This window comes from Protomyctophum bolini (assembly GCF_963924005.1).
Source record: "Protomyctophum bolini genome assembly, chromosome: 2".
Lineage (NCBI taxonomy): Eukaryota > Metazoa > Chordata > Actinopteri > Myctophiformes > Myctophidae > Protomyctophum > Protomyctophum bolini.
Window position 1 is genome coordinate 10,095,833 of NC_137863.1, and position 22,789 is coordinate 10,118,621.

The 22,789-nt window shown below is 40.9% G+C and overlaps 1 protein-coding gene across 2 annotated transcripts; it reads right to left on the minus strand.

Moving 5' to 3' along the window:
• Window positions 1-277: 277 nt before the first annotated feature.
• On the minus strand, window positions 278-13,378 carry top1a (DNA topoisomerase Ia). Of its 2 annotated transcripts, none has more exons than XM_080775611.1 (21): window positions 13,259-13,378; window positions 12,577-12,601; window positions 10,304-10,391; window positions 9,958-10,084; window positions 8,234-8,280; window positions 8,060-8,149; window positions 7,492-7,570; window positions 7,189-7,283; window positions 6,939-7,054; window positions 6,701-6,822; window positions 6,479-6,601; window positions 6,177-6,364; window positions 5,903-6,047; window positions 5,503-5,646; window positions 4,478-4,663; window positions 4,329-4,397; window positions 3,864-3,978; window positions 3,035-3,162; window positions 2,576-2,670; window positions 2,019-2,168; window positions 278-1,601 (listed from the first exon to the last, which is right to left on the minus strand). In XM_080775611.1, the coding sequence occupies exons 1-21, from the start codon at window positions 13,283-13,285 to the stop codon at window positions 1,499-1,501; spliced, it is 2,262 nt and encodes a 753-aa protein (XP_080631737.1). In that variant the 5' UTR covers window positions 13,286-13,378; the 3' UTR covers window positions 278-1,498. The 2 variants fall into 2 exon arrangements, with proteins under 2 accessions (XP_080631737.1, XP_080631736.1); XM_080775610.1 differs by having other exon boundaries at window positions 9,958-10,074; window positions 10,288-10,391.
• Between the last annotated feature and the right edge of the window lie 9,411 nt (window positions 13,379-22,789).

Here is a 22,789-nt window from a genome sequence, read left to right on the forward strand (position 1 = left end):
ATACTCTTTAGGCTAGTCCAATTGGAAATCTAATGTTTGAGAACATCAGACTATAAAATAAATACCCATAGCCAAACTTCAGCAGATCTCTTCTGACTACTAATCCAAAACCAACAACCAGCTGGGCGTCTTGGGGCCTGCTCCGAGGAGACTCGTTTTTAACTCTATTCCAGAACACACTACCCTCTAGTTCATTTTTCCAAATATGCAGGTTTACCAATTAAAGAAAACGCAAAGATCCAGTAATAGCGAAAGGACATCACACAGACAGCCAGCATTTTGAGTTGTAGGATTTAATTAATTCTCTTTACAACCTACAATGAGCTTGAAACTAAAAACTTGAGGGGAAAAATAAAACCATGATTGAAGGCTATGACAAAAGGTTTGTAAAACAGTAAATGGACATGATTTGACTACCTACATCAACTTTGTCATACATGAGTGGAATAGACTGGAATCAGACTAATAGATATTCACATTAAAGTGTTTGTTTTTGTCCTCAATCTCTACAATTGTAAAAACTGCTAAAATTGTAACAGGTTTTTCTCTTTTTTGGCAAAGTCAATATCCCTCTAATACCATTCCGAAAACACATTTACTGATTTGAAATACATTTAAATATTATCTTCAAGTAACAGATAAGGGAGTTTCTTTCCTCTCGACATGTGAAAATAATTAAGTTAAAATCAGATGTAGACAAGGGCAATGGAGAAGGATTAAGAGGATGCTGGCAACCAAAAGGGGTGAAAAGAAAATTGGTTCACATTTACACTGAACAAAAAGTCCCTGATAGAGGCTGTAAAACAAAATATTCACATTCTGTTTGCAATATTGACATGGTTGCAGTATTCTCCCCCACCCCCTTGCCCATCCAGACATGCCCTTTCATGTTATATTATTCGACACTCGCCAGTTTAAAATATCATTCATCCAAACACACAGCGTTCATGGTCTCCCCCCACACTCATCACAAAACTAAAGCTCACATTGCATTCCCGCAAAAGGCGTGTGGGTGTATTTAAGGAATTCATTTGATTTAACTTTCTCTTCTATCAAAATATAGAATTCATTAATAATACATGGGAGGGCTAAAAATACAGAGTGAACAAAGATATTAAAATGATACACAAAGCTTCTTTTTTTTATGAATACAGTAGCTATAGGACCACAGAGTTCGAAGTACAGGCATTGCCAGGTGTTGTCCCCAATGAGGGAGAAAAAGGTCAAAGGTTCTTCCAATTACTGGGACTACGCCTTGACGCCCAGTTGTGGGCATAGTTCAGCCTTGGAGCCCGACCTTGGATCAGACCAACCACAACCCTCGTCAGCTCGAAATGCAATCAAAATGAAGTAGTTTGCTTGCCTGCCGTTGCCATTCTTGTCAGCTCACTTTATCCACAATTAATTGTCAGGTCTGGCCATCAGGTGAAATTCAGTTATGCTAAAAACAAGTATCCAATAAAACGGGAGTATCATAGTTAAAACCACAAACTTGGATTTAGAATTCATAGTCATCTTCTGCCATGTCAATAGCCCAGGCAAACTTTTCACGCTGGGTTTTGTTGTAGATCTTCTCAATGGGTATGTCCCACTTCTTACACCTTAAGAAACAAGACGAGAAATTAGAATGGGTACTCACTCTTCATTCAAATCACAATGCTCTCCTGTTTCGATTAGGTTAATCAATTACGACTCATTGGCCAAAGGCATAAGGAGAGTGCTGCAGAAATGGAGAGCTGTAACATAAGTCAAGCTCAGCCCTTAACCCATTTTGACTTGAGATCAGATTCTAAAAATCTCTTCTACATCCTGACAGTTCTGAAAAAGCTATGTTTCTATGTCAGTCGATTTTTCGAAAATAGCAGACCTACAAGCTCGTAGCGCGCCACCATGGCGCGCTATGAGCCTGTAGATCTGCTATTTTTCAATAGCTAAAGCATAACATAATTAATGCTAACACCAAATGGGGTTTCTGCCCAAAATGGGTTTTAAGGTCTTGCTGATATCAAGAGTCTTACCAGGCCACAGAGATACGTGGGTCCAGATAGTTGAGTTTTGAAGTGCCGAGGGCAATCTGCTTGTTCTCCTCACGGTCGGTGGCCTGCACCTCCAGCTTCATTAGCTGCTCTTCTATCCTCTCGACTGCCTTTTTCTTGGTCTCCACAGTCCTACAGGATATGGAAGAATGGTGGAACAATCAGAGAAAGTCATCAAAACCTCAAAAACATAAGATGCCTCATTCGCCGCTGCAGTTCATTGGAGCGACATCCATCTTATGGAAGACGCCAATATGGCAGAGGCACAGCACGATGCCACTCAAGAGACTACTGGTCAATCAACTTGTCAGAATCACCACTTGCTCCTCAGAGACTAGTCCCAGAAAAGACGTGCTGTGATTTGTCAGTAGTCACTTCCAAGTGGCATCGCGTTGCGCCTCTGCCATATTTCATAACCAATATGGCAGCTGCGATGTCCCAGAACCGGAGGAGGAGTCTACCTTTTTTTGTCTATGATCTAAACTACAAAACATCACGAATTCAGTGAAGTATTTCATAGTGGAATTAGCATTACTCACTTTTTGGACTTTTCATCTCTCCGTACTTTGGCATCAGCCTTGGCACTCTTCAGCTCTCTCTTGGAATCAATGAGCTGGTCCTTCTTTGCATCAATCTGAGAATGGTGAAGATGGTTGAGTTCACTCAGTGGAGACAATAGTGTTTAATATGTGGGCTTTTGAGGAATCTCATAGCAATACCAAGCATATTCATAAATGCTTGATTTGGGTTGCTAAATTCTATCATTGCTCATCCATCTTTCAAACATAAACCACTGGTGAAAACATATAGTATACCAACCTTGACCCAAATTAACCTACATAAGAATAATTCAATTGAAATTCAACTAAAGCCCAGTCTAGAGCTACAACTTCATGGATAGCCATTTTAGACTGTCAGTCACAATGAAATTAATTTGAACCACAGGAGCCAAATAAACCATTTCAAATGTAATTAACCAAAACAGAAATGAATCTCACTTTAGTCTGCAGGTTTTGCATAGACTTCTCAAAGGTCTTGGGTGGCGCCCTCTGATGGTTACAGAGAATGGCTACAGCTCTGTTGGCCCTGTTGTAAGACAGGATCTTGGCTGGAACGTTCTCGTCCGCTAGAGAGGCAGAGAGAGAACACACAAAGTTGGCATGTTTAATTACATGGCTTGGTTCTGATTGCTTGATTCCGATTGGTCAGTCGCAGAATTCAGCGGTGTGTCATTTCTTGATAACAGACCACTGCCTAATCAAACCCTCAGAACACCTGGCTGCAGCCGCTTGATTTACTGCAGTTTCCAACATGTAAACACAGTAATTTATAGCTAAACAATGCTCTTAAAAATGTTTTTGAAAACATTCGAGCAATATGTTCAATATATTCGAGAAATAGACGAAGCAGTACCCCAAAATGGATTACATTTGATCAACTTCCTTGTTTTTAGACAGTGCTGCAGCTGGGCAGACGCCAGCCAGCACGTCACTTATGGAGTACTTTCGGTAATGAAAACAAGGAAATCTCGTTTTGTTGCATTTTGGGTAAATGTATTAATTTAAATATTAAGTAGCCATGTAATAAGTGGGATAATGTATGGCTGAGTGCTCATCGTTTATAGATAAATCACCGGCAGGCTGATTAACCACTGACCCGTAACGGAGGTGTTAATCAGCCTGAAGGTAGCATGGGTGCGTCCTCTAGCTTAAATCAAAACTATGAGTTGAACTTTTTCAAGTAGGCTATATGTCTAGTCCACATTATTTATTATAGTTATAAGAAGGTAGGTTGGTATCCCTGGTAGGTTATTAGAGAAGAACTTACGACTGGTCAACTCCTTCAGCTGCTGCTGGAGGGTGATTGAGGCGTTGTAAGTACGGAACACTTTGGCCGTCAGACCTTCCATCAACTCCTGGAGGTGCTTGTTCAGAATGGAGGTCTGGAGGGATGACAAGGAAGTGTTCATTAGTTTGATAACAAACACTGAATATGGAAAGCAGAAGGCTCAATGCCATTAAGAAGAGTCTACCATTAAACTCAAACAACTTTAATATCTTGCATAACCATTTTGCCAATGCACTGAAGACAGACTATATTGTTGGTTCATGTCAAGTTAGACTTGAGTCTTTAGGAATATAGTCAGTCATACAGGTATATAAATGTTATGATGTATGCGTAATTAATTATGTCTCAGTCCTCACATTAAGCCCAGCAATACATATACAATCAACATGACCAGGTGGGGTCTTTCTACAATTCCTTGGATCAGCTAGCCAATATCAAACTTACATTGAGACGGTCAAACAGGTCATCTTCCTGCTGCTTATTCTCCATGAACAACTGGAGATTTTTAAATACCTGGAAGAGATTTGGGACATCAATACCAAGAATACCACAATGGCTCACAAACACCGTTAAAGCAAGATGGTCGTCTTTACCCTCTTTTCCACAGGAACTTTGTTGTAGTAGCGGATGGAGTCTTTACCCAGGAAGTCAAACTCCACCACAAACTCCTGTCCATCTTTTTCTGGGTACAAGTTGATGTGTTCCACTCGGAGGGAGCAGCAGCCCACCGTGTCTGCAGTTTCCCCTTCTTCCTTCTCGTTACCGGCTCTCAGAGCAAGCTAGAGCACATCAGAAAAGGAACAAAGCACTCAGGTTTAAACTACTGCCCTCACTTTCAACATTAGGATAATGCCATCACACAGAATTTAATAAAAATCCCCCTGACTGTAAGTCATTACATAAAGTTACCTCTAAAGCATGGGGTAGCTTATAGGGATATCTCAACCCAGACAACCATTTGACATTTTATAATATCTATAAAATATTTTTTTTTGCCATGCAGCAAGGTCTACTTACTATGACACATTTACACAACTGCAAAGCCAAGACTGTACTGTCATTTGCCCCACATGTTCAGCACTTACCCTAGTGAAAGCATTTGAAAATGTTGCCGAGAGATTTCTTTATTATGGTCCTACTTAGACCCCAGGAAATTACATCTGGCCACAAAAGATCACAGGGTCTATTGAATATGAAGGAGGAGGTGACAAATTGATGATTGAGCCTACGACAGTGTATGGTGGCCCCCCAGTAGTCAGTTGTTCGTTCAGACACACTGAAAACTACTGGGACAGATGTAATTTACTGGGGTCTAGTAGGAGTATAGTAAATAAAGAAATGTCCCTAAATATTTGCGGGGGGGGAAAAAAACATGTAGCCACTTGTTCGAATGGGCCCGTCCCCCTTTCAAATAGCAAAAACGAAAGAAAGCAGGGAATGAAAAAAATAACTCCCATTTTACTTTCTCCAATAACCTAAAACATGAACCTTGGTTGATAAAACCCAAACTTCTTATTGGCAAGTCTAATGCACTTCCCATCACAGTCAGAACTGCAGCCTCACTCCCAATCTTCCACCCACACACACTTAAGTATTCAAACAAAAGTTTGACCCTCACCTTGTCAATGAAGTAGAGCGCCACAGCCCTCTGTCGGATTCGCATCTCCTTGGACTTCCAGTCATCGCGGTACTGGGCCCTCAGGCGGTCCACACACTTCTTCAGTCGACGAGCAATCTCGTATTTCTGCCAGTCCTTCTCTCCCTGCGGGCACAAACGTCACAGAAAATGGAGATGACTAAGCACTCAAAGCAAGACTGAAATTACAAGACTGTAGCGATGCAACCTACAATTACTCGTCACAGGCCATACATTTTAAGGTAATTATGTACAAAAGGTAAATGCTCATTATACATTTTTTAAAGTATATCCAGGTGTCAAACTTCCATATAATGATGGAACAAAGACAATTTGTTTAGAATGTGCATATTGAAGTGCATCATCAAGATCATGGGCCTACCTTGATCCTTGAACTGGGGTTCAACATGATGTACTTGATGGAACCTTGGATATTTTCTGTCCAGGATACAAGCCAGGTTACTTTGTTGTCATGACGAACCTCCTTCCACCTTGTGCCAGGGGGAGCCTTGGGGTGCTTGGAGTCTCTGTGAGGCAAGGATTATAACATATTGTTTTACAATGTTAGGTAAGACGGGGGCCGGACAATAAGCATTTGCTTCTCTGCATCCCTTGAACAAACACTTTCTTTTACTGAAGCTGAAAACTTCACTCACTTGCTGCAGTTGATGATGACGTCCTCGGGTCTGATCCTCCGCTTCAGCATGCCCATCTTGGGGTGGTCTCCTCTGCCCCGGAAAAGTCCAGGCGGCTCAATGCGGAAATTAGCGATGCGCTCCTTGTGGTTGTCCATGAGACAGAAGCCATACTCCTGCAGGAGGCGCTCATTCTCCAATTTGATTTTCTATAAAATTGAGAGATGTCAACCAACATTAGAGCTACATGCCACTTGGAAGCAGGGGAGGAAGGGGTACATGGTCGAAAATGGACCCAATTCGGTCTTATGTCCATGTCTCACCAGTTTCTCATCCTTTGACATTGCTTTCCTGGCCTCTGATACAGCCTTGAAGTGCTCATTCATCTGGTTGAAGTCACACTTTTTAAGATCTGTGATTGTAGCCTTTTCCTCTGCAGACATTTCCTGTTGGTCGGGTGGGAAAGAAACATTTGCATGATCAAAATGAACCAATTATGTTTTGCACAAACAAACAAAAAAGTACAGACCATGCTCGTTTCCTACCTTTCGCCAGTCTTTAAAAAAGTTCTTTCGGAAGATATCTTTTGTGGTGTAATCATGGTCCAGCATTTTTCCAAAGAAGGTGGCCACTTCTTCAGCTCCCGGGCTGAGCTTCATGTGCTTTCCTAATACAGATACATAAACACTGGTTGATCAGTCATTAACGCCTATGAATGAAACTACTGCATATCTGACAATTAGTGAAAAATAAAGTATAATGTCATGTAGGAAATTGTTTTACCATCGTAGTAAAATTTTACACGGCTGGGAATAGGTTCATATGGTGGTGCCAACACTGGTCCTTTGTGTTCCAGAAATCTCCACCTGGAGCCATCTGTGGTCCTCTCCTCCTCCCACCTAGAATCGACCACAGAATGAGAAGTTAGGATAAGACATATGTTATGTCATGCAATAGAACCAAACGACTCGTCGCCATACTGATGAACAGACAAGGAAATGCTTAGCAGGTGGCAGGCAAAAACTAAGCTCACCATTTCCACTTCTCCTCCGGCTCCTTTTTAGCCTTTCCTTTCTTTCCGTCAGCGACTTGACCTTTTTTGTTTTTTGTCTTCTTGGGCTTGACATCCTAAAAAGGGAAGACTGAATATGTGAGCCGTGTTTCACTCCCAGAAAAGGTTCAGCATCAACACAGGCTTGAAGTTGAAATTAAGTATTTCCAATTCCTCAGGTGTGCCCCAAACGCAGGCCCCATCCAAACATGTTGGAAAAGATCAGACAAACCCTCCACATTCATGGACATGAAAACCCAAGAACAATTCAGCACAATACCTCACCTCATCATAGCCTTCTTGTTTCCTTTTTTTGGCCTTCTTTTCATTTTCAATCTTTATTTTCTTAGGCTTGAAATCAGAGCTGAAAGAAAACACCAAGTGTTATCCAAGGTAACAGTCTTCTCCAATCTGCATTTGGCAACAACTCTGTGGGAAACGGGGGGAGTTCTTGCACTGTCAACCGTTCAAATCCGGTGCCGTTTAAAAGCCAAACTGTAATGTGCATGCCACATATGGTGATGCCCTTATCCAAAGAAATTGGAGAGTTCCAATTTCTTTGTTTTGCGTCTCTACACCTAGTGCTAATTTTTTTTTATAAATACAGACATTATATACTGTGTGTGGATAATATACAGACTATATACCGTGTGGAAAATATTTTTAATAGTTTTTCGCTCTAAAAGATCCTATGAATAGCAGTGTTTGCAGTTCTTTCCAATGGCTGAGCAAGCCCGCTCTCCCTGAAAAACGACCATATGCACAATGGAGTACTATCGAAGCATCATCTTGGCTGCACACATTTAAGGTCAAGTGAAACTCTATCCTGGTTGAAGACAACTTGGGCACTCACTCATTGTCATCCCGTTCTCTTTTCAGAGTCTTCTCAAATTTAGGCGAGTGGTAAGAGTCATCGTTGGGCTCCGACTTCACACGTGGCGGACTAGAAACGAAAATAGCGACAAATTAGGGATAGTTCACCTCAAAACAACATTAATACATTTTAGCAGACAGTAAAATGTTCTACCTGGCAAAGCCATTCTCCTTTTCCTTCTTGACATCAACAGATTTAACCTGAAAGGAACAAGTATTCGTTATGTGAGGAACAGCAGAAGTCATGAACAAGCAAAATGTATGATTGCACAAACACCATAAAATTTGTTTTAAGGTGACAAGATGATTGTTGCAGCATATTTTTCAGAATAAGGCGCTAGAGTGCCAAGCACATGAGGCCGATTTCACTCTGAAAAGGCCCGCAATCCATTTACACCCAAAACCGGGAGGTGAAAACTTAAAAGCTCTAGTACTATCTCTCTTTAGAAGCGTTAATATTTCAAACAAGATGCTTGGTTAAGTCATAAATTAGGACTGAACATTCTGATCAAAACCATGGACAGCAACAAAGATTCAGAGAGAATAAGGAAGATTGTTGGCCAGTGAACAAGGAAGTGAATGGCTGCACGCGCACACGCCAAACATGTCCAGGAGGCGTCATACCAACGCCTACATGGGTTGTGCAAGGACGCGCCGTGATTGGCCAGTCGCTGTGATCGGCCAGTCGCTGTGATCGACAGCCTTAAACTCAGTAAAATTATACCCAACCCTAACCTCAGTAAAACTATACCTAAACCTAACCTGAACCTCAGTGAACTTAACTTGTCCGTGGTTATAAGCACAACCCGTGTAGGAATTAGTATGTCGCATCCAGGAGCGGTGACCATGGCGTTGCCTAGCAACGGCTTCTATTTAAAAAAATGGATTCCAGTGATCCAGTTTTATATCATTAACTGGCTTATGGCCAGCCTAATTAACAGTGGATTGTGCCTTCTGCCTGCACTATTCATATGTTTAATTCGTCATTTTAATGCCAATAGAAAATTCTGTGATATACACAGTTACACACAATATCTCATTCTGAAACGGCAATCCTAATCCTAGTATTATTCCCAGTCCTGATGGTGGCGGTAACGTCACAATTATGCCGATTTTGACCAAATAGAGCGACTCTGGCGATGTTACTTCCGGTTTAACAAACAATAATATCCGGTAATAGTTTTGGACTGTGCTGCACTGTCAGATGTCCGGGATGCTAAGCGATCATTGGGTTTAATAACCAAGTCAAATTAAGCTCTAATCAATCCCAAAATATCACATTTTACGCAGCGATGCACATAAAGACCGCGCACGTGCGGATTTCGGCCGGTTTTAGGTAGATTACATCGGCCGTTAGCCAAACAAGCTAAAGTTGATAAATTTTGCTACATTAAGCCTCCGATTACAGAGGATTAAACGATTACGTCAGCGGCCATAAGGGATTTATTGATTAATTACGTCAATAGCCATAAGGGGGTTACGGTGTATACATGTCTGAGGCATCCACGGTTCAATTTGAGAGGACGTGTATACACATCCTTAGCATCCCAAGTGTTCATTTCCCGTTCATTTAATAGACCCGATTAGAGACATTAGAGTAGTGAGGACAAGACCACATTTCTTTCAACCCATGTATTCTATGTACATACATTTTGTTCGAGCAACTAACATTACAAAAACAGTCCCATCATATTAGCTTTGAATTAACTAAATTAGTACAACAAAACGATAATTACTTGATCAGATTGCACAAGATAAGAGACTGATTGTTAAGTTAGAATTAGTAAACAAAAAAATATGTTTTTCCATAGTAGCAGATCTACAAGTTCAAAACTTGTAGATGCTCAATTTTTTAAATATCTGTGGCTAACTATTCACCTTGTCTTCCCTCTTCTTCTCCTTGTCCTTGTCCTTGTGCTTATCCTTGTGTTTGTCCGTGCTGCCATCTTTGTGCTTTAACTTTTCCTTTTCCCTATGCTTTTTGTCAGACGACTCCTTGTGGTCACTGGCATTTGAAGAGCAAAAAAGGAAAAGAGAAAGGGTTACCACCTCAATCTGGACAAAACACTTGGCTGTGGTAGTGTAATCATGTGAGGTGAGCAGACAGACACCACACCACTTATCAGACAGGCACATAACCATCTCCAACTTATGGGCGGGATATTAAAAAGGTTCACAAAAAGTCTCAACATGTAATACAATGCAAACCATTAAGGAGACATACCTGCCATACTTTGACTTCTCTCGCTCCTTGTCTTTCTTGTGGTCCTTGTGTTTGTGTTCCTTGTACTTTTCTTTATGTTTGTACGAATCTAAAGAAAGTGAAGAGTCAAATACATTAAAGATACATTTTCGGGAGACAATTCTACACTGGGAGATTTTAATAGTCTTTGTCAGATGTCAATGACCAACCAATATCACCCACAAGAAATTGGGCAGATAACATTACCCTCTTTGAACAGCCAACCAATAGCCACCTAAGCAAGTCCAATCTAACTGAAGAGGGCCATTTGCAGCTCAATAAGTCAACTTTTGAAGATATGCATTTGGTTCATAGTTATGAACATGAACATGCTTTACCATCAACAAGCCGAGAGAATCTATGACAGTGAGACAGCACCCTCTAGTGCGCAGATGGGTCTACTGATCTTTATCAGTGAGACATTATGAAATGGAAGACACTAGACAGGCTTCAACATGCTCAGAAAATACAAACAGGCAATTATTCTTTGCTTCAAAGTCACAGCCATGAGGAAATCCCTGTAAATCTCACAAAAAAGGGGTAAAAAGAGGCTGGTATTGTAAACAAATTCAACAAAGAAACTGACCAATATCAATGACAACCACCTCATGCCAAACTTCCATGTTTCACGAACTTCAGACAATTGTCTGACACAAAGACAACGCTTTAAAGTGAGCCATTTACACACATGGCTAATACGAATGTCCTTAAATATCAAGTCATGCCACTTCCATGAGGCCATGTTGTGGAGGAAACCAAAACCTGACTTTTAACAGAAAGTGGCAGTGCCATTTCAAACTTACTGACAGTCAGCTGTTCCTCAGTTACAACATTTTCACTGGAAGCATTATAAGAAGTTCATCATTTAGGACAGGGGGGGAAATGGGTCACAGACAAACAGCTTACTGAAGGGGCATGCAATGTCCAACCGTGTGGTTGTACATTGCACATGTGAAATAACCGTCTATACCATAGATAGAAGGCTGTGTATTCTGCTCTCTTGCACCAGTAATGTGCATCATCTGTATATTCAATTGATATATTCTAACAATACTGCAATTTGTACTCTACTGAAGCCATTTCACATTATAGGCCTACTTCAAATAGTCACAATATTAGTTTAAATTATACTAAACCAAAGAGATTTCTGTCTAAATAGTATATCATTCGCATCATCCTGGACAGCTCATTCATTAACTAATTGGGTAACAACCGTCTCAAGCACATGAAAATGACAACTGAGATGAGGCATCATCATTAAACAGCTGTTGATATTTAAAGGAGAGAGAAACCCTTGTTATGAATTATTATCAGGGCGGCATTTTCATTTATGTAATTTGATTATCTATTAAGTTAATGTAAAGCACTGTTTTATTATGTGCTCTATAAAGTTTAATTATTAGTGTGGAAGGAGTAACATGCATTATAATAATTTGTTAATGAATCGTTAGTTTTTAAGGTAGACAAACGAAAACGAAGTATTTCAATTAGTTTGCAATTTTAGACGGTAGACATTGCAGTTATTAGTGAAAAACTACATGCAATAATTACATATAGGCAATCTATGTAATAGATCCATACTGTTTAAAGCAGTCTTAAATAAATATTGGTGTTGAACTTTTCCCATTGTAAGCTCTGTAAACTGTAGTGATGTTAAACATCCCAACATTGTATACTAAATCCATGATCATGAACTTATTGACTGACATTGTCTTTGCTACTGTTAATACACTGTAAAGTGCTTCCGTTAATGTTTAACAGTTACATTTGTACACAAACAGTCAAAAGAACAATGAGTGGTGTACTGTTCTGTGTGTAGTCACCCTAAGGGAACCTAGTCTCATCTGTACTTTACAACCTCAGATCATCTGCCTGCTATGGTACAGTCAGGCCGCTACTGAAAAAGAAAATGGCGCAGAGACTAAGTCCTCAGCCCCCAAACCCTCACTTTCAGTCTGGAAATAAGGCGTTTAAAGCGCACAAATATGAGAGTCTAATCAGATAAACTAATAAAACACGCCCAAATGTATAGATATAGACGGTCCGCTAGAGATAACAAACGCCTAAAAAGCTTTTTCAAGGCCCCCCTTTTGAACAATAGGCGCTTGTGAGTGAAGCAGAGGACTTAGTCTCTGGACGCCATTTCTATCATTCTGCTAAGAACAACGTTCAATGTGTGAAGAGAAGACATGTCACCATTTCAAAACAGACAAACCGCTTTTATTATGTCATCCATATTATAACTGCAAGCTTACCATTGATCCGGGAGCCACAGTCAATCTGAAAATTAAAAAAAAAGACATGGTTAAAATTCCATAGTAGCCAACTAGCCCGGCTAACTAACTTTTAACTTCAACTGGACCGCAAAAGGCGACAGTCATTCAATTCCTGGATATATTACTTGGTCGGGCCACGGTGGGACGTGGCCTGGAAAAAAATGATAATTATTTGCGACGCGTGCCGCGGCGACACTTTTCTCGGTTAAAAAAGTCATTTTTGTCGATCGACAAAGTAGACCTAAATTAGCCTTTAGCTAGTGAGCTAGCCACACTAGCTTCACACACCGGCAGACAGTGTGAGCTGGCTGCTAACGGTAGTACCCATATCAAAAAGTACTAGCCATTAGCTAGCGTCAGTTTCAACCAACGTTACTATGGAATACAACACATGCTCGTTCGTCGCATGGAGGTCACACAAAAACGTGGACGCGGGTACATTTTGATGGATATTGAGGATAAAAGGGTGTGATGATATTTATCAAGTTCACGTTTAGCAGTCAAGCGTTATGTGCGCTTACAGACATGCCTAGCTAGAGCGCGCTAGCGAATGCTAGTTAAGTTAGCTGACCTGTAAACCCAGACAAATGATGAATAAACCACAAGTAAAACAGCAGAACCTTTAAATGGCATAAAGATGACAAAAGACACGTGCCGTTACCTGGTTGTCGCTATGATCTCCGCTCATTTCCTATTAGTTGTGTGATAAAACAAAAAAACAAAAACAAAGTGTGAACGTGTGGTTAAAACACCGGCTGGGGAGATGCACGGCAGGCCAGGCAGAATGAAGAAAGAAATAGTTGTGTAATAGACCAAGTCCGAATTTTATACTAATGCGCACGCGCAAGACACTTTAAATGGGTGGAGGGACACGCCGTAGCCCCTCCCTCTCCCAAAACGTGTTCTCTTCTCCAGCCCACGTTGTTGCTCAGAGCAGAGGAGGAGCAGGAGACAGACTCCAGTAACTCCAGAGGTTTACAAACTTCTTTCCTTATGTTATGTGTCTATTCAGTTTATGAAGAATATGTTAATCTTGTGATGTTCTGTGACTTCTATCATAACCCAGAGGTGATGTAGTCTCATGTCTCTATGAATTGAATACACTGGACAACAATGGATTATTGATTGATTGATTGATTGATTGATTGATTGATTGATTGATTGATTGATTGAACATTGTATTAACAGATTGCAGAATGGGTAGGCCTACAGTTCAAGGAAGGTACAGATCAATACAAAAACTGCAAAGAGGATAAAACCTGTAAAGGGTTAGCAATAACTTACTTGTTTACATCAGGGTCCTCCATTTTCAATTGATCAAAAACATTTAAATACATACAAATATACACATCTATGCAAAAAAAAAAAGAATAATCAAATGCACGGTTAGAAAAAGGGGAAGTGGGGGGACTTTTACCTTTTTACAGGGGCCAGATTCAAATTGCAGCCGCCCGTAAGTGCTCTTTGAGAGAGGTTTTGAAGGAGGCTAGGGATTCACATTTCTTAACGGCCGGCTGTTGGTGTTCCACATTTTAGTGGCATAGGAGCAAAATGAATTTAACCCCTTGTTTGAGCCGAATCTGGGTTGAACGTGGTTTGTTGAACTCCCTCATGGTGTTGTGATCGTGGACTTCGTTGACATTAAGGAAGTATTTTTGACAGGTACATACTTTTGGTGTAGCAAATCTTGTAGACCAGGCCTATTGCAAGTTGCTGTACTCTGTCATCAAACCTAAGCCATTCCAACCGATCAAAATGAACAGGGGTGAGGTGGGTGGGTTCTGGGAAGGTGAACCCACCTCACCCCTGCTCAAAGCGTAATGGTGCGTTTGCACACAGGCAGACACAAAGACGCGTTTTTTGGAGCAGCTACAATGTAGCTGCTCCAAAAAAACATGTAGCTGCTACATGCATCATTGCGTCTTTGCAACGTCATGTCGACGTGAGACAAGAGAAGCAAGGTTGAGATGGTTTGGACGTGTCCAGAGGTTTATAGGTTCGGTGAGAGAGGACATGCAGGTGGCTGGAGTGTTAGTAGTTGAGGGGCCACAGGCCCAAAAGCTCAAGGAATAGATTAACCTGATTTGTGTTTTCCTATATATACAGGTTTAATGTTTGTTTTTAGTTCAATGTTTGTTTTAAAAACGCCATTGACAATGAAGAGAAATTAATGTTTGTGTTGTCCCTCACACAAACATTTTTCCACCCTAAAACATGATCATCAGGTCTTATTGTTAGTAATGGTCAGCATGTCACAGCAGCACGAGCCCCTGCTGTTTTCACACCTACTAGCCTACAACCAGCATACAAACAAAGAACGATGATTGTTGTGGATTAGCTTGTCTGGCACCTTGAGAGAGCATGCAGAATGGTCGTTACAGAGGCAAGCACCGCGTCGCCAATACAATGACGATTGCGCTGTGCAATAAAATGGATACGGTGTTACCAATAAATAAATAAATAGACCAGTCATCTCCCAATAGTGGGGTGACATTTTGACCCATCCAGCGCCTATGCTTTAAGTAGCATGTCAAACTAGGGGTTTTTCATGATTCTGAATCTATTCCAAGCATTAGTTTTGCACAAAAAACACTCCTTGGCTTAAATGTGGCCATAGCCACTTGCCCAAATGTGCTGATGTGGTATACAAAAATGTCCATAACTTATTTTCGATGTGTTTCCGGCAGAGCAGGCCTCTTATTCTGTGGATCTTAATGACCAAATTAATAGAAAAAACACAAATAAAAAGTACGGCATGACATCACAGGTCCTCTCAAAAAAGAAGAAGACTGTATCTGCCCCCTCTCCCCAATGTTGAATCATAACATCCTTTTACACCATGTCACCATGTTAGAGAGGAGCTCCTTCTCCTCAAGTCTACTGATTAGGGTTGATGAAAAATGAAGATCTAGGCAGGGCAACAAGGCGCTTGGTATCAACTTAGAATCACTCATGTCCCTCGGTAGCCATCTTCAGGGTGCTCCTCACACCTATAGTTTCTCCAGGAAGGAATTATACGTTGTAGGTAAAGTTTGCCTCATTAATAACCCGTATATCCTCCTACACTGAAAAAGTCTAAGCCCACCCTCCACCACCTCCTGGCTCAAGGATCTCCGACCTAATATTATTTCTGTCATCTGAAAAGGTAAAGACATTTGAGGTTTTGTATTTTATTTACAATATCAGTATTTTGTGTTTACTAATTTCCCAATATAAAGGCAAATGTACTTTACTTACTTACTCCTCAATGCAAATAAGCAGCTGTTGTCCTGTTCAGCTGTGGAGCAGAAGGCTATTTCTTCCCTGTCATGTTAAAGGTAGGGTAAGTGATTTTCTTTTAAGAAAATAAGTGTTAATTTAAGTGATACGTTTTTCAGCAGATGAGCAGTGTTTTTTTTTTTTTACATTTTTGTTTAAAATAAGTGTTAAAAAGCTATATAGTGATAGTACTCATTGCTAAAACACTTTAAAGTATAAAGTGTTTGTTCAATAAAAGGACTCCATGTCTCTCCAGCTTTTATTTATTATCGATTAAGAAACATGCTTGACCATGCCACAACCCGACCATGTCACGACCCGACCATGTCACGACCCGACCATGTCACGACCCAACCATGTCACGACCAAACCATATTGTACTGCAATTCATTAAGATGGTTGTTGTTGTTATCTTTCTCTTTTTGTTGTTGTTTTTTTTCTTTTTCTACTGGACAGATGGACAGATCTTGGAAGGGGTGGGGGAGGGCAAGGGGGGGATCTAAAAAAAAAGAAAGAAGAAAATGTCATTAAGTGCTATTCAATAAACAGAACTTAAAAAAAAGAAACGTTGTGTCTGTTTTGTGTGAGTAATGTTTAACCACATCAAAGGCATGAGTAGGCCTAACATGCTGTAGGCTACGTTGGACATAAGAACAGATTTTCTGACAAATAAAGAAGCTACCTTGAATATTTTAGCCGGAATGTAGACGGCACCCGGGTGAGCAGTGTGGGTTAGCGCCCCAGCCTGTGTCCGCTGTGAGGAGGAAGCCCAAAAACCCCACATGAGGCCTTTAGGAGGGCCATTCAAGCCGCAAGTGGAGCCTGTGGCACCATCGTTTCCCTACCAGTGGAGCATACAGAATCCACCACTCCCAAATGAAGTGTCTGGTGCTGGGAATCTGGTGCAACGCATAGGTCCTGCAGGCTGCACCTGGTGAGAGCAGGAGTGGACCTAGTGAGGCGTAGGAGGTGCCCGGCCAGGAGTCAACCCACAGTGCCATGTCCCTCCACGTGCCGGATGGCCTGCCATACCCACCCAGTATCGGATGGCCCGCCCAGTACCGGCAGAGTAGTTCTGGAGCAGCGGAGTGTGTGTCCCTGGTTTTTCCCTAATGGGACTGATCGAGGGTAGCTACTGGGACGTAAGTCGGGGTTTGATCACCCCGGCTGGGTCACCCGAGTGAGGGGTATGATGTTGTCAGACCCGAAACCCTGAGGACCTTGAGATACATCACTGAAAATACGTCCTATATACAGTAGGTGGATGCATGTGCGATGTTTTTTGTTGTTGTTATATACAGCATATAAAAGCAAAAACTAGATAATCAATTGATATCAATCAATGATATCAATACTTATTACTTATATTATACTTATACAACAAAATGTAATTCAACACGTCATTGTCATTTTAGTACTCCTTGTGCCAAATGCCTTTGCCTTTTGAACCTTTACTTTACAGTGAACACACACACACACACACACACACACACACACACACACACACACACACACACACACACACACACACACACACACACACAAAAACATAAATAAACTAGAACTGCACTCTGCACTCTACTAGTGCGCAAGCAGAGTGTGCAAGTACTGTAGACCGCTACAAACTTTAAAATCTCAGCCTCTCTGTGAAAGAACGTTTGCAATATTGAATTATTAGGTTTAGCTATTTGCTACGTACCTTGCTTTTGTAGGAAAAAAAGTAATATTTTGAACTATGGTAAAATCTTCTATCTATAAAGGAAATACAGTCCCATTGTTATAGAAGTGTCCAGGATCCACTTGTAGTTTCTCAAAGAAAAATAAGTCATGGATATCAGATGAAAAAAAAAAACACTAGAGCTCTCTCAGTAATATTGCGTTAGAATTGTCACTTCTCCGTCAACTTCTTCTCCTCTAAGACTTCCTGAGTCTTGTCTAGCCGATGATGGGGCCTCTTTTTCTTCCCCCGTTTCACAACGACTTCTCTTTAACTTGTCTCTAAAGCCGACGATGATCTTTAGTTTTTGCAATCTTTTTCGTCTCTCCTGGCTAAAGTTTTATTTTGTCCTGGCGCAACGCAAGGTCCAAAATGATCTCTCTGCAACTAAGTAATGAATAAATAAAAACTTAAGAAACGAAAAATGAAAAAAGCAACTCTACATCTGACCTCAAACCTTAGATCTCCATATATCCCGTCCTTCCTCTTCGATGTCTTCCTTTTCACTGATACCTGTCCATTCATTGTGTTCTACACGGGCCTGCCCCAAAGTTATTAGTAGAATTCTCAACATGCCTGAAAATTAAGGCCTGGCCCTACCATGGGCCCTCATCAAACCCAAAGCTCCAGCCTTCGCCCAGCAGTCTGCTGTCATCCAGGCAGATGCATGCACGCAAGGACAAGGTTGCTTATCGCCCTCACAGTGTTTTACTGGTTATTATTAGATAGTTAATACCGGTATACAAGAAAACAACAACCCAGTAGCATAACAAATTGCTTTAATTTATAACATGCCATTACTACCCACCAGGCTAAATACAGTGAGCTAATTATTATCAGGGAACTACCTCTTCCTCTGGTGCATTTGTCTCCCACAAGGCATGCACATCAAAATCCTTTGTATTCAATATGTATAATGGTGCAGCTTAAGGGAATTGATCTAAAAGTATTAAATGCATGGTTGGTAATGTGTGAGAGAATAGTACTTATTCAATGCATAGCAACCACTGTGCTTGTACTGAAAGAAGCGACAGGCAATCCACAACACAGCAGTCTGCAAATATTAGATTCATCTCATTGGTAAACAGTAAGGTCCTTGCATAGCCTACTTAACAGTACAACAATTAAGGCAATATGCCTGTGTGATTTTGTGCATAATGTTGTCCTTTACCCCCTCCCCACCTGCTCTTTTTCCCTTCTTTTTTTACTTGATTTGATTTGCCTCTACTCTTTGTGCCGTAGGAGCAGCAACAATGCCATTCCTTAACCACCAGAGAGAGCCCTATCCTAGGGAATGAAATACTTGCTGTGTGATGTGGTTTATTGTCTTCCCACATCTGCTCTGTTTCATATAAAAGTGTTTAGGCATTCATTGCATATAATTTGGAATACAAAATAAAACAGACTGGATGCATTTATTCCAAAGAATATCTTGATTTGGGATGGGATTATATGCAGACACATTCTGCATGGTGGACTTGAAAATCCACAAGTTAGAATCCCTAAACTAAGCTTTATTGCAGGTGTCTCTTACACAATAACATCAAACAGAAGAAAATACTTGAATACAATACAATCCTGTTCACATGGGCACAGTGGACACATACTGTCCTCAATTGATGTCCTGTTTTAGGTCTCATCTGTTAGTACCCATAACGTCTCCTGGTGCATGCTGGGTAAAGTGCTCTTGTTTGGCATCAGCATATACTTGTGCAGATCTGAATTAACCTTGTAGCTCCCCTTATAGTGAGCTGGTTGATGGTGGTCATCTTAGGAAAGTTACCGACGGGCATAACAGATGCCAGTACCATTTTCGTTCATTCAACGTTTATATATTATAAATGTTTATGTCTATGTCCACACACGATGCCACGAGACAGGTCAAAGGGAGTCCGTTAGCAGAAATCTTTCTATTAACACACTGGTATCATAGCCATGACCCCCTGAACTTCTGACTGGTCCAAGAATGATACAGACAGACAGAAACTGTTTTCCTATTGATTACTGGATTTATATCCATACCTACACCACCCACCCACTGAACCCACCCCCTTTGTTCCTGGATGTTCGGTGTTGACCAGTCCACTTGCGTTGGCATTTACTATGGCACAGATGAATAGGAAAGGAGAGCTGAATAAGTTTTAATATTCACGGTAAATGTGAAACATTCTGTCAATCAGTTATTCTGGTTGCCAGGAGGATAAAATAATAAAATGTCTTCCCTGAAGTAAACCTTCAATTATTCTGTGATTTATGGGACTGAGTCTTGATTACTTGTCCTTCATTAGACAGATTGTGAGCTATAACCATTCCCAGAGGCACTGTTTACCATTTCTAGACATGGTTCACCTTTTGCGATGTGCTTAGCAATTACATTGACTCACAGTGTGAAAACATATACATACAGAAAGCATACACACAATACACATTGCATGTATATATATGTATACACACACTACACATACATACAGTATATTACAAATGCATATATACAGCATATAACTATATACATATATACGTAATGCGTATATATTATGTAGCTAGCTATTACTATATACGCGATTGCATGTACATACAGCACACACACACACACACACACACACACACACACACACACACACACACACACACACACACACACACACACACACACACACACACACACACACACACACACACACACACTACTATGAGCTGAAACAAGCTGTAACTAAGAATTCACTACCACCTTTAAATGTATAAAATAAAGCAGATGTAAAATGTGCAGGGCTTGCAGAACATTACTTGGTTGAACTGTCCCACTGTCATAATTCAACGTCTTTGCCAGGCCATCCCCAGCATTGTTTTCCATGAGGGAGCCCGGTGGTATAGTCACCATACCAGACAGGGCAGGGAGTGTTCTGCCCGAGGCCAACAAAACAACTGATAATGAACATTCAAGTCACCGGAAAATGGAGAGAAGCACAAATATGTGGTCAGAGTTTGTGCTGATTCCTGGTGGTTGTTTGGATAATATGTGAGTCAGTTGCTGTAGTGTCATACTACTGTAACGACATTTCATTTTGTACAAAAGTCAAATGTGTCATCTTCTCTTTTGCTACTCAAATGCTGATGCCGCTGTTAGGCTAACTCAGGTAAAATACATTGTTCATATAGGTTCTTTTGTGCTAACTTTGTGGCGAGCTTGTACACACCGTCCGACAGCAGTGTAGCCGCTATTTTTAGATGGGTACAGCTGCTCCTTAGCACCCACCCTTTAAACCATCCATTCACCAGAGATTTATGGCTGGAGCCCATGTGAAACAGCTGTAGTGCCTTGCCTCTTATTTGTGTAGTACAAATAGGGCTGTCTCGTGCAGCTATGTGCTTAAATATTATATATTCTATTTGTATTTACTGAAATATTAATTACAATTAGGTCACTTCAATGGAAATACAAATGACCAGGCAGGCACTAATCTACCTTTAGCAGTGAGAAACAGTCAAGGACCTCTAAAACCCTGATGATGACTCAACTTTGTCCACAACACCTGAGCCTCACAGAGGTGGTGTCTTTTGATTGATTGATTGAAATATTTATTAACAGTTTGCAGAATTACAGTACATTTCAAGCACAAACTCAATACAAAGACCATGTGTTCTAGGTCAGCATGCTTTCCTACCATGAGAAATTACCCCCAGTTGGTTTATCTGAAGTATATCCTCCCTGTACTGTACTGTTCATATATGTTCTGTGAAGATTAATACAGAGAAAAAAGATATCTCTTCCCCAGCTTGTCCTGGAACAGTGTTCTTTAATGTCTTTTGTTAAAATATTCGGTGCCTCATCTCTTCTTCAGATACTGTAATCTGCGGTCCTGTCTGATTTACAACAACCATAGTTTGACTCGGGTGGTATGTATGATCACATTAGTGTAAATAGCCAAGAGAAGTGTTGAAAAGACACTATGACATATGTGATGTGTGTGTGTGTGTGTGTGTGTGTGTGTGTGTGTGTGTGTGTGTGTGTGTGTGTGTTAGCAAAGGCAGATAAGTCTGGCTACGTGAGGCTATGTGTGTGTGTGTGTGTGTGTGTGTGTGTGTGTGTGTGTGTGTGTGTGTGTGTGTGTGTGCGCGCGCGCGCATGTGTGTGTGTGTGTGTGTGTACGCGCACGTGTGTGTGTGTGTGTGTGTGTGTGTGAGAGAGAGCTAGAGGCTGTGTCTGTCTGTGCCAGTAGACCATGCTTTAGCACTTCAAATGTAAGTTTGGTTCATCACAGTCGTACTCCGTGCACGCGCGCGCACGTGTGTGTGTGTGTGTGTGTGTGTGAGAGGCGGTGTCTGTCTGTGTCAGTAGACCATGCTTTAGCACTTCAAATGTAAGTTTGGTTCATCACAGTCGTACTCCAAAGTGCATCTGTGGTAACTATTAGCCATCTACATTGTGTGCTGCCTACGCACAATGCTGTTCCTCACTGTTACCACATTAACTCTGGTGTCTATTTCAGCAGCTCTCTATCCCTTTATTGATGCATGTCTTCCATTGATCCAACCATTGATTTGCCATGCAATCCATTACCCATCTGTCTGTTTCAGCCAGCTTTTAAATGATCCGTCAGATTGAGCTATTACGGGGAGTGGTGGAGAAGTCCAAAGGTTGGTGATACATTCAGTGAGAAAAGAGTGCAGAAGGAGACCCTGATAATACGGGGGGAGGGGGGTGACTCATAGGACTGCATGTGTGTTTTATCTCACAATATATGGAAATGGAAATGTGCTCAGAGATTTTCAAGTAAATAATGATAATGATCTATTCTATACACAATGACATTATATTTGTCTGGTTCATGTGTGGAACATGCAAGTTTACAAAAGACTACAAAACAAAACATGGATATCCTAACAACACCATCAAAACAAAGTAGCAAAAACTGCTGCTTTGAATAAAATGTGCATATATAAATTAATTTTGACAGGTTTGAGATGTTAATACAATTGTACCCATTCAGAACAAAGTACATATATACGTATATATGCAGACTCCTCATTGCAGCTTCTCCTGAGCACAAAGAGTCTATTGAAGGAACAGTCTTAAGAAAAGAAAATGCTACCAGCAAAATGTAGATGAATGGGCCCCCCCAAAAGGGTTTCTTTTGGATTGAGATGCAAGATAGATTCATATATATTCATAAATTCACACAACAAAGTCAAAGGAAAGCAGTATGATAATCCTGCAGT

Excerpts from the sequence above, each read along its gene's own strand:
- top1a (XM_080775610.1), bottom strand. The coding sequence starts at position 13,285 with ATGAGCGGAGATCATAGCGACAACCAG. Across the intron at positions 8,281-9,957 it reads AGAAGAAGAGGGAAGACAAG|GTTAAATCTGTTGATGTCAA; the intron begins GTGAATAGTTAG and ends TGTTCCTTTCAG. Across the intron at positions 6,365-6,478 it reads TGTCAAAGGATGAGAAACTG|AAAATCAAATTGGAGAATGA; the intron begins GTGAGACATGGA and ends TCAATTTTATAG.